Source organism: Miniopterus natalensis, chromosome 6 (genome assembly GCF_054644295.1).
Source record: "Miniopterus natalensis isolate mMinNat1 chromosome 6, mMinNat1.hap1, whole genome shotgun sequence".
NCBI classification, from domain to species: Eukaryota; Metazoa; Chordata; class Mammalia; order Chiroptera; family Miniopteridae; genus Miniopterus; species Miniopterus natalensis.
In genome coordinates, this window is record NC_142086.1 from 47667312 (window position 1) to 47684917 (window position 17606).

Consider the following 17606-nt stretch of genomic DNA (forward strand, 5'->3'; position numbering starts at 1 on the left):
GGTGTAGAAAGGGAGGGCTACCATATGTGCCTAGTCTGTCATCATGAAACAGAAGTCTGAAAAGGGAAAAATTGTATCATTAGTTTAAAAAATCAAAATGAGACTGTAAGATTGTTGTCGTCTCTAATGTAAAGCCTGATCTAGAGATATTTATTTTATTCTCAAATTTATATCCCTTTGTGCTGTCCTTGCTAACAAACAGCGAATATTTTCATTAAAAAAGAAAAAAGAATGACTTTGGAGTATCTTCAGTTATTCATTGTTTGTTTTAATCAGTGTCACTAGAAATTATGCCTTTTTTGGCAACTTAATTGAACAGACCTTTTTCGTATCCCAGCTAATGTGTATCATACCCACCCTGTGAGTCATCAGAGATACAGTGATAAGCAAAGCAGGTGGTGTCCCTGCCTTCTTGGCACCATTAATCAAAAACTACAGCACGTAATTACAAACTGAACCGAGATAGTAGGGATAGTTGTAAGGTGTCTGTCCTATCTGGGAGGGCTTCCTAAGGAAATGACATTTAAGTGAAAATAGGAAGATTTTGAAAAAGTATGTTCCATGCCTAGAAAAGAATTTCGGTGGCCCAGACACAGGAGAGATCATAGCATATTCATGGAGCTGAGTACAGTCCAGTGAAATTTGAAAGCAGAGAGGGAGAGAGAATTATATAGCATGATGAGTACAGGAAACTACAGGCAGCAGGAGGGGCTGGGCTGTAGAGGTGAGGTAGGCAGGAGCGGGTCATAAAGGGCTTTGTATCCCATGCTACAGAGCTCAGATTTTATTCTGTTTCCTGGGGAACCATTACAGAATTTTAAACAGGAAAGACCTTGTCACATTTCTCTCTTAGATCAAAACTGGTAGCTGTATAGAAAATAGGCGTTGTTAGTGAAAATGGTGATGCGTTGTTATCTTGGCTTATTTTTAAAAGCTCTATTTTGTTAGCTAGTGTTGAGTGGTATAGTATTTGTTAACTAATGCAGTTTTTATATCTAATTATTCAACCTATAAGCAAGCACCTTGACGTCTGGTTGGTTATGAAGATGATAGACTTAGAACTGTAAATATCCCTTTTGGTCTAAAAATCTAATTCTAAGATTAATAATTGTAGCCCGTGCTCCTCTGCTTTTTTCCTAGAGGGTATCCTGTGTGATGGAGCAAGCTTAGTTTCACAATTTGAAGCTGTTCTGGGTCTAAAGAACAAAGGGGTAATCACTGGTTGTTTTAGAGACAGAAGAGCCTTCCTTTAAAGAAATGGGTGGTTTTTGTTTGTTTATTTATTTATTTTTTAACCTTAGATTCTAGCTTAAATGTAGCCTAAAAGGTGGTAACCTTAAAGGATGTGGCAATGGCATACTTAGGATTCTTTTAAGTACCTTTTGTGTAACACATGACTCGGGCCCCAACCTTTGACTGAAGGTTGCTCTCTGCCTGCTTGTTTTGTCATCTAATGAAGTTGGAAAATGATTCTAAGAATATTTTTCCCCCTAGTACACTTACTAGGGGGGAAGTTGTGTATTTTATTAAAATACGTTTTAATCAATAAAGATATATTTTAAAAAGAGGGGAAAAAAATACGTTTTTTTCTCTGGTCCGTTACTTCCCATTAAGTGCCCCAGTTGCCGGGGTTGATGTCCTGTAGATAAGTGATTGTGGGTGTTTGTTGGGAGAGAGAATTATAAGGTGGTCCTTGTAGCTCTTGGCCTCCAGAGTTACAAAGCAGTAGTCTGTTTATCTAGCAGTATCTTTCCAGCACATTGCTTGATTTGAGACATGCTTCAGTATGTTTTATTTTAGATACTTTTTAAAGTATTCTTTCCACCTCCTACTAGGGCTGCTAAAGTGTAGGGGCATGTGTGTTACAGAAAAAGAAATAGAATTAAGTTGGCTTTTAGGATAGTGTGTCCTTTTCTTTTTTATTTTTAAATATGTTTTTATTGATTTAAGAGAGAGGAAGGGAGAGGGAGGAGAGAGAGAGAAACATCACTGATGAGAGTCATTGATCGACTGCCTCCTGCACACCTCCTGCTGGGGATCAAGCTCACAGCCGGGGCATGTGCCCTGTCTGGGAATTGAACCCCCATCTCCTGGATCCTAGGCCGATGCTCAACTGCTGAGTCACGCCCAGCCGGGTGAAACAATCACTTTTATAGTATACAGAATTAAATAGTTTTTCTGTAAGCAGTTCAGAACTCTCTAAAGAGTAAACTAGTAGCTTATAGCTAGTTAATAATATTTTTTCTTATGCAGGATACTGAGAAGTCAGGAGACATAAAGTGAAATAGAAGACATCCTCAGATTACTCAAATTCCAGTGGAAAATGAGAGGTTGTTTACAATAGGTGTAATGGAAACTATAAAAACAGATTCAAGAGTTCAGTTTTTCAAGCACAGGAAACATGATGAAAAGACTACACAAAGGCACATAATCAAGTTGTTTAAAACCAGCGATAAAGAGAAAAACTTTCTGCTCAATTTTCTATAAACCTGAAACTACTCTAAAGAATCAAGTCTATTTAAAATAAAATGCTTACTGTTGTAAGTCAGAAAATAAAAATCTGGCAGAAAAAAAAAAAAGACACATTACATATAGAGGAACAAAAAATACCAACAGACTTTATGTAAGTAACAATGCAAGCTGCAAGACAGGAACAACATCTTTAAAGTACTGAAAGAAAGGAAAAAAGTCAAATTAGAATTCTATATCCTGCAAAAACATCTTTCAAAAATGAGGGGGAAACAAAGACATTTAAAAATGTATAAAAGCTGAAAGAATTTACTACCAGCATACCTGTACTACAGGAAATGTTAAACCAAGTCCATTAGACAAAAGGAAAATGGTGTCAAATGGAAATTCAGATTTGCATAAAGGAACGAAAATCACTGGGAATGGTAAATGTTTTTCCTTATCTAAATCTCTTTAAAAGGTGGCAGAGTGCCCTGGGAGAAAGGGAGGGAAGGTCATTATAAAGACACATGTTGTATGATCCACATATATGAAATGGCCAGAATAGGCAAATATGTGGAGATGAGACAGAAAGTAGATTAGTGGTTGCCTAGAGTTTGGGGTGGGGGAGAAGGGAGCATTGGGGAGTGATTGCTAATGGGCATAAGGTTTCTTTTAGAGATGATTAAATGTGCCAAAGTTAGATTGTGGTGGTGGTTGCACAACTCTATAAATAGTATAGTAAGATCCATTAAATTGTACAATTTAAACAGGTGAACTTTATGGTATTTAAGGAGTTATAGCTAAAATAACAACAAAGGAAATAAAGAGAATTATAAAAAATACTTAACCAAAAGAGGAAAATAAAAACAAAGAATAGACTATTAGAAAGAAAATAATAGGATAGTGAGTTTAAACCCAACTATGTTAATAATCACATTAAGTGTAACTGATCTAGACACCCCAATTAAAAGGCAGAGATTATTAGATTACTAAAGCAGATCTAATTTCATGCTATCTACAAGAAGTCCACTTAAAAAATACAAAGCCCCATAAATGGGTTAAAATAAAAGAATAAAAAAAGTATGCTAACAATGAAAAGAAACCTGGACTGGCTGTGTTAATATCAGACAAAATAGGTTTTAGAGCAAAAACTAGTGCTCTAAATATTTAAGGGCTAAGGGATAGGAGGCTATTTTATAATGACAATAGGGTCATTTCATTGAGATGATACGACAGATCTAAACATTTATGTGCTTAATAATAGAGCTTCAAAATACATGAAGCAAAAATGGATAGAATTGAAGTAGAAATAGACAAATCCCGTTATATTTGAAGATTCTAATACACTTCTCTCAATAATTAATAGAACAAGTAGACAGAAAATTGCTAAAACTGCCAACCAACTTGACCGATTGACATTTATAGAACACTGCATCAGCAGAATGTGTGTTCTTTTTAAGTGAACATGGAACATTTACCAAGATCATATTCTAGGTTCATATTTTAAAATATTAATAAATTTAGAAGGGTTTAAATCACACAAAGTATTCTGTGACTACAATGTAATTAAAGTAGAAATCAATAACAGGTCACTGGAAATATTTGGAAAGTAAATAAAACACTTCCAAATAAGTGAAATCAAATAATATTTAGAAAAGATATTAGGAACCTCTCCTTGATGTGGAGTCTCTGGCTCTCTCATGTATGCAGGGTTCTCATACTTATGTATGTGTTAAATTTGGTTAATTTCTCTTGCCAAAAAGAAAATAAAAGATATTCACCAGAATGAAAATGAAAATTTGTTTGATAGTGCTAACTCAGTACTTAGAGGAAATTTTTATAGTATTAAACACCCATATTAGAAAAGAAAAGAAAAAGATTTCAAAGCAATGGCTTTGGTTAAGCCGTCTTAATAAACTAGAAGGGAAGAGCAGGTGAGAGTCAAGAAAATAGAAGAAAAAAAAATTAAAATGTAGATTAGTGAAATAGATGGGGGGAAAAACACAGAAAAATGAAACCAAAAGATGATTTGTTGAGAATATTAATAAAGTGTATAAACCTGTAGCCAGACTGATGGGAAAAAAGAGAAGACACAAATTACCTATATTGAAAATGAGAAAAGTGGCAACCCCTACAGATTTTACAGATACTAAAAAGATAAGGTACAAATATGTTCAAATGAATCTAACATACTAAGGTGGGGAAATTTCAGAGCTCACTCAAGAAGAAATAGGTAACATTTCTTAGGAATATTTAGTTTGTGGTTACTAAACTTCCCACATAGAAATGTCACACCAGATGGCTCCATTTTAAGGAAGAAACATCACCAGTTCTACACAAACTTCGAGAAAATTGAGTAAGAAGGAATACTTTCCAACTCATTTTATGACACCGGTGTTGCTGTGATAACCCAACCAAAGACAAGAAAAGAAAGCTGCATTCCAGTATCCCTTATGAACATAGATGCAAAATCTTAGCAAGATTTTAGCAATTAGAATCCAACAGTATATAAAAAGGGTAATACATTATCAGCAAGTGAATTTTATTTCAGGAATTCAGGGTTGATGTAACATTTGGAAATCGATGTAATTCACTATATTAACAAAAAAGAAAAGATTAACCATATGTTTTACCTCAGTAGATAAAGAAGAAGCATTTGACAAAATCCAATATCTAGCACTGGCCAGTATGGCTCATTTGGTTAAGAGTTGTCCCATGTACTGAAAGGTCACCTGCTCGATTCCCATCAGGGCACATGCCCAGGTTGCAGGTTCGATCCCAGGTCCAGGTGTGTACATACCTGTGGGAGGCAACTGATTGATGTTTCTCACATCAATGTGTGTGTGTGTGTGTGTGTGTGTGTGTGTGTGTGTGTGTCTATGTGTCTATCTCCCATCTCCCTCTCCCTTCCTCTCTCTAAAAAACCAACCAAACAAACAAAAAATCCAATATCCATTTCTGATAAAAACTTTCAGCAAACTTAGAATAATGGAAGGAAATGCCCTTAACCCGATAAAAGTCATCTTTTAAAAACTTACCACTGGCGTCAGACTTAATGATGAAAAAATGACTCTTTCCCCCCGAAGATCAGGAAGATTGCAAAGATTTGCCCCATCACCACTATTATTCAACAGCCTACTAGAGGTTTTAGCCAGTGCAGTAAGGCAAGAAAAAGAAATAAAAGGAATCCAGAGTGAGAAGGAAGTAAACCTGTTTTTATTCACCAACAGCAGATCAAGTTTTCATAGGAAATCCTGTGATAGCTACAAAAACACCAGTTATAATAAAGTTTTAAGATATAAGATTGATATTTAAGAATCAGCCCGGCCATCGTGGCTCAGCAGTTGAGCATCGACCTATGACCCAGGAGATCAAGGTTCAATTCCCAGTCAGGGCACATGTCCAGGTTGTGGGCTCGATCCCCAGAAGGGGATGTGCAGAAGGCAGCTGATCAATGACTCTCTCATCATTGATATTTCTCTCTCCCTCTCTCTTCCCCTCTGTGAAATCAAATATTTTTTTTAAAAAACAGAATCAATTATGTTTCCATATGCCATCAATGAACAGTTGAAAATCAAAACTTAAAAAGTACCATTTGCAGTAGGAACAGAAATTTTGACATAATGAAGCAGAAATCTGACAAAAGCAGTGACAAATCTGTACACTGGTAATTATAAAACATTGCTGAGAAATAAATAAATAAATGGAAAGATTCACTGTTTTCATGGATTAGAAGACTCAATATTGTTAAGAAATCGGTTCTCTAAATTATTGTTAGAGTCAGTGCCATCCTAATAAAACCCCAGCAGGCTTTTTGTAAGATTGTCAAGCTCATCCTAATATTCACATGGAAATGCAAAGGACCTAGACAAGCAGCTTTGAAAAAAGTAAAAGGCTTATACTATGTAGTTTCAATGCTTATTTTATTTTATTTATTTATTTTTTAAAAATATATCTTTATTGATTTCAGAGAGAGAGAGAAACATCAATGATGAGAGAGTCATTGATCAAGCCCGCAACCCAGGCATGTGCCCTGACTGGGAATCGAACCCGATTGCCTGGATCCTAGGTCGACGCTCAACCGCTGAGCCACGCCCCGCCGGGCTCAATGCTTATTTTAAAATTTCAGTAATCAAGGCAGTATGGAGTTGACATAAAGATAAAGATAGAGCATTGCAATAAAGTTGAGCATCCAGTGGTTCAAAATGTCATTGACCTAAATGGCAACACTGGCAGAAGAAATCTTGAGGTGGGAAAAACATTTTCAACCTAAATATGTTTATAGTAAAAGATTACCAAAAGATAAACCAAGAAGAGGAAAAACACAGGATCTAGAAAATAGATTCTAGCACAGGACAGAGGTGAAGGAAAGTGCTAGGACAACAGCTGTGCCAGAAGCCTAGGCATAAACTGCTGATAGGAACGGGGATCTGAGAGCAAGGTGACTAGTTAAAAAAAAGAAAGGAACTGATGTGTTTGAATTTACAGAGAACACTGATAGGTGTGTGGCAGAAGTGTTTCAAAAATTTCTGAAAAGCAGGGAAACTTTAAAATGTAGCAGTTACTAACTTGAGTAGAAAGGAAGGATTAGAGTTGCACAAGGAAGGTGGTATGATCTTTGTAAACTATTTGTCTATACCGCATATATCGTCTATATAGTCATAGTAATGTAAATTGTTCTTTCTAGATGAATATAGTCAAATGGAAATAAGGCTTGATATATGTTTTCCACATTGCTTGGTATATAAATGGTTGGCCTTTATTATTTTTAAAGTTTTATTTATTGATTTATTTAAGAGAGAGAGAAAGAAACATCGATTTGTTGTTCTACTCATTGGTTGATTCTTGCATGTGTCCTGATGGGAATCTAACCTGAATCCTTGGCATATCAGGACAATGCTCTAACCAACTGAGTTACCTTGCCAGGGCCAAGATGTAGGCCTGTGCCCTCTGTCCTTTAATCAGTCCTGGTGCTGTGCCAATCTGTATGCCTCTTTAATCTGGACACTGTCTGGTTGTCCCCACCCTTGATTGATGACAAGATTAGTTACTGTACTTCATCAGTTTTTTATCAGTCATTGTCTTTAGGGGAAATCTCTTTTCTAGAATAACTTTGTTCTTAAAATATGTCTTAGGAAAAATAAAACATTAGGAATACCCTTTTAAATTTTGTTTAAATAGGTTCTTTTTTTATTGCCCTTTAGGAAGTAGGAAGAAAGAGAAGGAACGGCCAGAAATTTCTCCTCCATCTGATTTTGAGCACACCATCCATGTTGGCTTTGATGCTGTTACTGGAGAATTCACTGTAAGTTTACCTAGTTGGGACTGACTTTCATATCATCACTCAAGCTCTTCTATTCAGTAGTTAAGTTTGAAGTTAACTTTTTTATACACATATGAATTATGAATTCTTATCGCTTTTCCCTTCTAAAAGTGTTTATGGATGGATGTATCTTTTTTCTAGGGAGCTGGGACTATTATAATTATGCAAAATAGATTTAGATAAATAGACCTTTAAGAAAACTAGGCCTAACCAAGTGAGTTACCTGGCCAGGGCCAAGATGTAGGCCTGTGCCCTCTGTCCTTTAAACTGGACCTTTAGTCAAACCTGTAGTTATATAGATTGATTTATGTATTTTGTCATCTCTGGAAATTCATTTTATTAAAGCAATTCAGAACAACTAATTTCTGACTGTCTTGTTTTTAGGGCATGCCAGAACAGTGGGCTCGATTATTACAGACTTCCAATATCACCAAATTAGAGCAAAAGAAGAATCCTCAGGCTGTGTTGGATGTCTTAAAGTTCTATGACTCCAACACGGTGAAGCAGAAATATCTGAGCTTTACCCCTCCAGGTAAGACATCAATCAGTTCTACTTCAGATGAGATTGCAGAGTTGTGAAGCTCTTCTAGATAAAAGGATTGCTTCTAGAAAACGAAAAAAAACCTAAGCTATGGATTTTGTCTCCATTGTTTCCCTTGCGTAGATCTACCTTTTATAAACTGATTGGAACAGCTAATATGCATAATTTGGAGTCTGGGGATCATATTAATGTCTTAATTTTGACAGAAGTGGATGTTTTGGCCTTTGTTGTTTTTTCTCTTTATTTTTGAATGACTTCCAGCAATAGAAGGGAAAGATGCTGATTTACAGTTCATACTAGAAATATATTTATTGTTAGTGGGACAGGAGGAGGGTTGTTTTACTAAATTGTAACATCATATGTATGTAAATAAGCATTAGATTAAAAGAATTTATACCTCAGAATTGAACTATCATCAGGTAAGAACTGGAATATTAGTGGATTTAAAAAAAGTTTATTTGTTTGAATCAGGGTTGGAATAAAGTTCATGCATTGCAGTTGATTGCTATATCTCTTGAATCCTTTTTGATATTAAGGCTTCTTCTCCCTCATATTGGTTCTCATGGTCTCTTTTCCTTGCAATTTGTTTGTTAAAGAAACAAGATAATTTGTCTTATTTCTCTAGCGTAGATTTTACTAATTGTGTCCCAGGGTGTCTTTTAATGTGTTTCTCTGTCCCCTAAAGTCATACATGTAGCTTTTAAAAACAATGTGATTGAGCTAAAATCATACATGTAATTTTAATTGTACTTTATTTGATTTCATCATTGCAGAAACAGAGACCACTTGGCAAATGATTTTGACTTTTTTTTCCTAGTCTAGTACATCCTTAGCAAAAGGTTGAACTTGTCCCTAGAGCTTTTCTGTGTAAATTAATCACTTTAAAAATCAGTGACCAGAAAATGATATCTTTCATATAAGTAAAACAAAACTTACTCTTCTAAACTCCAGAATGAATTTTAACATTTAGTCTTTATGAACTGGTTTTGCCTTCAGGGATTTGCTTTTGTACCAATCACAGTTTATGTCAAGAATTGTCCTTTGCACACATTGTCTGCATGGTTGCACTAAGTTCCTCAATAGGCAATTTTTTGGAGAAAGTATCGTTGTGAATAAACTTTTGTTTAATAAATACAGATTGACAGGTATAGTTTCAAAATAATTTTTTAATAACTTCATTAAGGTACAATTTACATGCTATAAAGTTCACCCATTCAGTTCAATGATTTTAGTAAATTTACATTAAGATTGGAGATTTGTTGACTTGATCTTATATAAATTCTTGTTTGAATGCTGATATTGTCATTCTTCTCAAGACTTAATTCGACTTAACACCAGTCTACACATTTTACTTGCTCTGCTTTCTATTATGTTTATTTTTTAGACACTTTATTTTTTGAAATGTAAACTTAGCATTATTTTCTGTTTCATGCTCAGAGAAAGATGGCTTCGCTTCTGGAACACCTGCAGTGAGTTAATATGTTATTTCTTATAGCTTTTGTTCTAATTTAAGTTACCCAAAACAAAATTTCAGTTTTTATTTTGCTTTCTAAAATAAAATTACAGCCATCAGAAATAAATATTTAATATATGTTTTAGCTAGCCACTTGATTGGTTGAGGAAGCCGTGTTAAATAGAATATCCTTGATATGACACTCAAAGTGACTAAAACTTATTATGATCTAGAGCATACTTTTGGTAATGTTTCTGTATGTAAACATGAATACAAAGAACTTGCTAGCCTTTTCCCCTGGTACCATTCCACTCAATATAGACGGTGGAAACATACTGAACAATAGAGAAGGCTGTCATTTTCAGTCTTTAGAGTTAACTGAAACTTGATCTTAAGTTATCATGTAATCACAGTTACCTCCTGCAAAGTCACTGTTTTATTTTCAGTTCCGGAGTTAGAAGGAAACAGTCTCCTGGAATTATATGCAGATTAAATGGGGTAACATGTAAAGTTAGCACAGCCTAGCACAGCCCTGGCATATAATAATTTCTGATTAAAGTTAATGCTTTTCTCTTTTGCTTCATTAGCCAACATTTTTTTTCTGGTGAATGTAGCTGTTTTAAACAACTGAAAATGACAAAGCCTAGAGGATTCTTATATTGGTCTTAATAAATAAAGTGATTATTTACTTTTAGGGTTGGTTTAAAGGGTATAGAATTCACTATGTAAAGGGCATAAATTCTCTCAGGAGTACTTGATATTTATCATATATATTTATTTCATAAACTTACGTTACTTACAGAATTGCCTTCACTTTTTAAGTGATTAGAGCAAGTGAGGATTTACTGTTTTGAAATGAGCTATTAAAATAACCTTTTTTTTCGAATATGTTAAAAGAATCATATTTTAATATATTGTTATATTTCACTTCTCTTCCTTAACTTTGCTTCTTGATAAATACAGCTAAATACCAAGGGATCAGAAACATCAGCAGTAGTAACAGAGGAAGATGATGATGATGAAGAGGCTGCTCCTCCTGTTATTGCCCCAAGACCAGATCACACAAAATCAGTGAGTGTCTTATTAGTGAATTGGGCTGTGTGTGTCCATGCACATGTTTTGTTTGGTTTTTGTTTTTGTTAACCCTCACCCAAGGATATTTTTTCCCCATTGATTTTTAGAGAGAGAGGGGTAGGGGGAGAAACATTGAGAGACACGCTGATCAGTTGCCTCCCGAACTCACCCTGACCGGGGCAGGGGTCCAACCCGCAACCCAGGTACTTGCCCTTGATTTGTAATCAAACCTAAGACCCTTAGGTGTATGGGGCAATGCTCCAACCACTGAGCCACACTGGCCAGGGCTGTGCATGTGTGTTTTAAAAAGCAGTCTGTTTTTGAGTTTCAATGATCAATTTTAAAAAGTCCTCATCCTTAAAATATTTTAGTGTGGGGAAATTTGATTAGAAGCTCTTTACCTAAAGACCACTCATCAGAAAACTAGCTTTTTAAAAAAAAAAAAAATCAAATGGCTTCTTTAAAAGTTAAAATACAAATACTTCTCATTGTTCTTTTTTATTGAATTTATTGGGAGTGAATTATATATTTTATCTCCTGTTTACATTTCTCTCAAAGCCTTGGTGTCATTCAAGGGGCTGCTAAGAGTGAATTCCTAACCAGATATAGTAGAATTTTAACAATAATGACTAGATGAAGACAGAAAGGGACCCGTCCCTCCTCCTGTACTAATAATACAAGTAAAGTAGGGGAAGGTGCTGGGCAGTGGCATGAGGGAGTGGTTGGTAGGTAAACTCTTAGGACTGTCATTGCATCTGATCTAATGAAACAGGGCTCTATTTTTTTTATATTCTAGAACTGGCTGTTGGAAATGAAATGGTGGAAATCATATTTGTGCAAAAATATTGGGGGGGGATTAATAGTTATTTTAACATCAAGGTTTCTGTTATTTTGCTCTTTATTTCTCCTTTGTGGTAAAAACATGATTTTAAACTTCTTGCTGCTTCATTACTAGTAAATCACTGTAGATCTGGTTACACTTAAATTTCATTCAAGGATCTGCTCTTTTCCTAGAAAGATTTAAATGATAGACATGATGTGCCAGAGAAAAATGTTTCACATTTATTCTTCTTAGTTACAAGTCTTTTATAAGACAGATCTGAAAATAGTATTCTCATTCTTTAGAACACCAGAGACAACTTTAATTTTGGTTAAAACTCAAAGAACTGAATAGTGTGCCAGTAAAAATACTTAAAAATATTTTTCCTCAAATCTCAGTAATTAACTGTTTCTCTGCAGATTTATACACGGTCTGTAATTGACCCTATTCCTGCACCAGTTGGTGATTCTAATGTTGATGGTGGTGCCAAGTCGTCTGACAAACAGAAAAAGAAGACCAAAATGACAGATGAAGAGATTATGGAGAAATTAAGTATGTTTCCTACACTTTATATTATTCTGAATTTGTTAACAGCTCTTGAAACATTTGGCCCAGATGGATTTTAATTTATACCCTATATTTTGGCGTAAGACATAAAGAATAAATTATTGTCTTCTAGGAACAGTGACTTCAATTAAAATCTGGTGAAACTCAAAGATTACTCTTCTTTGCTCATTTATTATTATGTGTTGACTGGTGAGCAATGTCTCTGCAGTAGTCATTACCTTTGGGAGCAACACTTCCTATAGGGCTAAATCTAAGGGACATAGTTGGGAACTTTATCAAAGGAAGTTAATATATATATACATATAGTTGTTGTTAATCCTCACTTGAGGATATTTTTTCCATTGCTTTTCAGAGGGAGCGGGAAGGGGAGGGGGGAGCGAGAGACATAGATGTGAGAGAGACAGATTGCCTCCCACATGCCTCCAGCCCTAGGGTCTGGGAATGAACTGCAACCCAGGCATGTGCTCGCTATGGGGAATCAGACCCTCAACTCTTCATGCATGGGCTGATGCTTAGACCACTGAGCAACACTGGCCAGGGCAGAGAGTTTATATATATTTATGCATACCTATAGCTTTTCAGTGTGAGAGTACAAAATGACTGTAACTAACTAAACAAAATGGTCTTCCTGTATGGATTTATTTGTAGGCACAAAATGTATTTTTTTCACCCATCAACTATCATTGGCCTGGATCAAGCATTGGAAATAATTTATACAGTGCCAGGGAGAGGGTAGCAGTAATGTCTGATTTACAAGTCTACATCAACTATAGTATAAAGAACACCTACATGGAGGGATCAAGGGAAAAATACTATAATTATAGTGACTGTAGACTTCAGGTTGGGTACCTGTGTAAAATCAAGTTATTTTTGTGAGTTTCCTTGCTATGCTCCTATTTCCTTTTACCTTGAGCAAGTGAAAATTTAATGTTGTTTTCTCATGTTTTCACTTACTGGTAATAAGAACCTAAGTTATGGTTTTATGTCCAACAGCCTAGCTTTAAAACCTGTGTCTTAGTTGTAACTTTGTGAACTTTTCTAAAACAGATGTGTGATTAGTTCATATTAGAGTAGTTTTTATAGTAATAAGTGGTTTTCTAAATATATTGTAAAATCAAAGATATATGGGAAGAGTCAGAAAAGCCACTTAGGGTTGGTTATTTGTTTGGATATTATTTATATATTTAAGTTTCTTTAGTGTTTTGTGTTTGAAACATACAGTATTTTTGAAACTTAATGTTATGTTTGAAAACCACTGCTCTAAAATCAATGGAATTTATTAAAAGGAATAATGATATCAGAATTAATTTATAATTTAAAAATGCTCAACTGAGCTTATAACTTTTTGTTGTTTTTGTTTAAAACAGGAACTATTGTGAGCATAGGCGACCCTAAGAAAAAATACACAAGATATGAAAAAATTGGGCAAGGGTAAGTATTTGTGTGACTGTATTATCACAATACTCAGTATTTACTAGGTGTACAGCACGATATCTCTTTTGCCTGCTGACATTGAGCACTTACAGTATTCTATGAGTGGTGTCCGTAGATTTGTGTAAGTAATGCATTTATTTCTAGATTCTATTAAAAAACTGTAGTACTTAGCCACAACTGTACATTGTTTCTTTTTTCTTTTTATTGATTTTAGAAAGAGAGGAAAGGAAAGAGAAAGGAACAAACAATTTGTTGTTCCACTTATTTATGTATTTATCAGTTGATTCTTGTACATACCCTGACCCAGGATCAAACCCACAACCTTGGCGTATTGGGACGATGCTGTAACCAAGTGACCTTACCTGGCCAGGGCTCAACTGTACATTGTTTCCTCTTAAATGGTATTTCTAATGGTGGTAAGAGATTAGATGGGTGGAAAAATTGCCCATCAAATATATTTAAAAGACTATAAGAACATTTACTACAAGATTATAGACAATAAAAACATACATTTTAATTACATCCATCGAGTCTACTAATCATCTGATTTTGTCCAGTAATTTGTATTTTTAAACTATACTAAGTAAACTCATTTTCTGTTGCTTAGAAATGGATGAACATCTAGAATTTTTAACGTTATTAATCTCTGGAAAATGGTCTGTGAATTTAGAAAGAGCTTAAGTTATTTTTGAAAGTCTCCTTACGAATTTCTTTTTAAAAACTAAATTCAATTGCAGCACTGGTTTTAATAACAAAAATTTGAGAATCATCTTAACATTCTTAAGCATGATAATGGATGAATTATAATACATTGAATAATACATGTAATAATAATTAATGAACAAGAATGATATCTAACAAAAAGTAAGGGGAGAAAAACAAGAAAGAATAACATCTATCCATATGGATGAACATCCCAAATCCAGTGTTGAGTTTAAAAAGAAAATTGCAGAAAAAATACATAAAGTGAAATCATTTATGTGAGGTTTAAAAATTATGGTAGCTCTGGCCCATGTGGCTTGGTTGAGCATTGTCCCATGCACTGAAGGGTCGCTGGTTTGATTCCTGGTCCAGGCACATGCCCAAGTTGCAGGTTTGATCTCTGGTTGGGGTGCATGCGGGAGGCAGCTGATTGATATTTCTCTCTCTCTCTCCCTTCCTCTTTCTCTAAAATCAGTTTTTAAAAAACATAGTTTAAAAAATTATGTTAAATATAGATAAAGTATAGAGAAATGCATGGAATGGTGTACATCAAATACAAAATGAACAACAAATACAGATTACTTTTGGGAGGAAGAGAGGATACCTTTGGAAAGGGCACACAAGAACCTTCAAATTGTTTGTGCTTCTTTGATTTTTAAGCAGGGGAGTGGATCTATGGGTATATGTTGCTGTTTTCTTTTTCTTTACCTTTTTTCCCTACATTTTTGTAGGCATGAAATTTGTGACAAATTTCTAACATAAGTTTTGGCCATAGGAATTACCTCTTTTTCTTATCCCCCCCCCTTTTGTTTTTACTCTTGTTAAAGATGTTAAGTCTTAAATGTTTAATTCTTTTTCAGTTCTAAGTATAAAGTCATTGGATTTTGTAAATGGTAGTGATTTAGAAACCTTAAATCTCGTTGTGTCTTTTTTCCCCCTAGGGCTTCTGGTACAGTTTTCACTGCTACTGATGTGGCATTGGGACAGGAGGTAGCTACTTTTTCATTGTTCTGGGTATAATCATTAGCTTTCAGTATAGGAGGAAACTAAATAAACCTGTGAATAATCAATAGGAATCTCTCTTTCAGTTGAATATGTTGAAAGAATTATTCTATGTAATTTTATTTTATTTATTTTTCTATTCTATGTAACTTTATAGCACTTTTCTTATTAAAGGGGAAAAAAGGAATTAATGCATTATTTCATAAATAAGCAGATATTTTAAAAATTATTTTCCTAGCTTGGAATGAAAAAGAACTAATTCTTGGCACTGGGCTGACCTTAGATTAATCAGCTTCAAGAGAAATCTAAAAATATTTGGGCTCTATATATTACAAAGCATTGTGCATAGGCAGAGTGGAAATAAAAGTATACCTATTAGTAAATTATAATTTCATTATATACTATATACAGTAAATTAAATCATTAACTGTTTGTTATTTGTGATTTTGTAAGAGAATTAAGAAACTTGTTCTGATTTTTAAAAAATTCTGTTTCCATCATAGGTTGCTATCAAACAGATTAATTTACAGAAACAGCCAAAGAAGGAATTGATCATTAATGAGATTCTGGTGATGAAAGAATTAAAGAATCCCAACATAGTTAACTTCTTGGACAGGTAAATATGAATATTTTTTAAGCATTGGGACAAAAATGTGGACATTTTCAGTCTCATGGTTTTAGGGCATAGCCTCTTTAGATCACAGTAGAATGTCAGTGTTGAAAAGTAAGCTTGAAGGAGGAGGAGAGGTAAAAATAGCACATTGCCGTTTAACAGGTCTTTTTTCTACATAGATGTCATTTGGCCAGTGAGAGAAGGCAGTTAAATGAAGGACATTGCGGGTGATGCTCATATTAATTACAAATGTTCAGAAGCAGAAACGTTAAGAGAAGGTGATTCATAGCTTGACTAACAGAGGTGACAGGCCACACAGTTTTTAAACTTTTAGATGAATTTTTATTTCAAATGCTTTCATGAGCAAATAGTATGTCTATCAAAATCTCATTTAATTTAGGAGTTGATGTTAAAAAACATATCTTACAACTATTTTGTGTTTTTTAGAAGCAATTACATACATGTGAATGAAAGAAGAGCAATAGAAAGTTAATGAGAATTATAACTGATTATATTGGAGATAGGGGATTATAGGTAATTTTCTTATTTCCACATTTAAATTTGTTTTGGGGTAATGATAACCCATTTTTAGACGTTAGCCCTAGTAATGGGGACTGTGTTCATAGAAATAAACTTTCCAGATACATTTTAAAGTATTTTAAGTGTGTATCATGGTGGTTAAGAAAAGCCATAAGCTTTCCGGACCTTGTGGAACAGAAGGCACCATCATGGGAGTTGACATCCACCACAACAGAAACGGAAAAGTTTGGTACAAGGAGCCAAAGAGCCAGGACATCTATCTAAGGCTGTTGGTCAAGCTATACAGTTTTCTCGCCAGACGAACCTTCAACGAAGTGGTGCTGAAGATGTTGTTCATGAGTCATACCAACTGGCCACCTCTGTGCCTTTCCCGGATGATCTGGAAAATGAAGCTTCCCGGCCTGGATGGCAGAACCACTGTGGTTGTAGGGACTATAGCTGATGACCTGCATGTCCAGGAGGTGCCCAAACTGAAGGTGTGAGCACTTGGTGTGAACAGCTACCCCCGAGCTGCAACTTCAAGGCTGGGTGCAAGATCCTCACCTTCAGCCAGCTGACCCTGGGCTCCCCCAAGGACTGTGGCACCGTGTTGCTTTCCTCGCATGGACAGAGGTGTACAGGCATTTTGGCAAGGCGCCAGGGACCCCTCACAGCCACACCAAACCCTACGTAAGATCCAAGGGCCAGAAATTCAAGTGTGCAAGAGGCTGATGGGCCAGCCACAGCTATAAAAACTAACCCTAGATCCTACCTTGTTATTAAAAAGTTTTTGGATGCTGGGAAAAAAAGAAAAGCCATAAGCTTTAGAATCAGTTTATACTCGGCTTCAGATTCAGGTTCTGTCACTTACTAACCATGTGACCTTAAGTAGATGTGAGTTACTTAACCTCTCCAAGCTTCTGTCTGTTCATCTGTAAAATAGGATGAATAAATCTACCTATGCACTCAAGTTACAATTGTGGGCAAACTTAAAGTGATTCAGGAAAATCATGATGACACTCGGTTATTTTTCTGTGCTGTTACATAGCAGCTTTCTAGTCGTCTTCCTAGCTCTGAAAGCTACCAGCTTTCTAGTTTTGTTACGAG

General features: G+C 35.1%; 1 protein-coding gene and 1 pseudogene across 1 annotated transcript in view; both read left to right on the forward strand.

The window, feature by feature from the left end:
• PAK2 (p21 (RAC1) activated kinase 2) overlaps positions 1 to 17606 on the forward strand; it is an 80945-nt gene that overhangs the window by 41656 nt on the left and 21683 nt on the right. The window contains exons 3-10 of the mRNA XM_087818219.1: positions 7656 to 7756; positions 8159 to 8306; positions 9753 to 9784; positions 10732 to 10839; positions 12082 to 12214; positions 13597 to 13660; positions 15307 to 15355; positions 15871 to 15983. Of these exons, the coding sequence (XP_087674345.1) occupies positions 7656 to 7756; positions 8159 to 8306; positions 9753 to 9784; positions 10732 to 10839; positions 12082 to 12214; positions 13597 to 13660; positions 15307 to 15355; positions 15871 to 15983 (748 nt within the window). The remainder of the gene's footprint in view (positions 1 to 7655; positions 7757 to 8158; positions 8307 to 9752; positions 9785 to 10731; positions 10840 to 12081; positions 12215 to 13596; positions 13661 to 15306; positions 15356 to 15870; positions 15984 to 17606) is intronic.
• Positions 16008 to 17291, forward strand: LOC107527278 (large ribosomal subunit protein eL18 pseudogene; annotated as a pseudogene).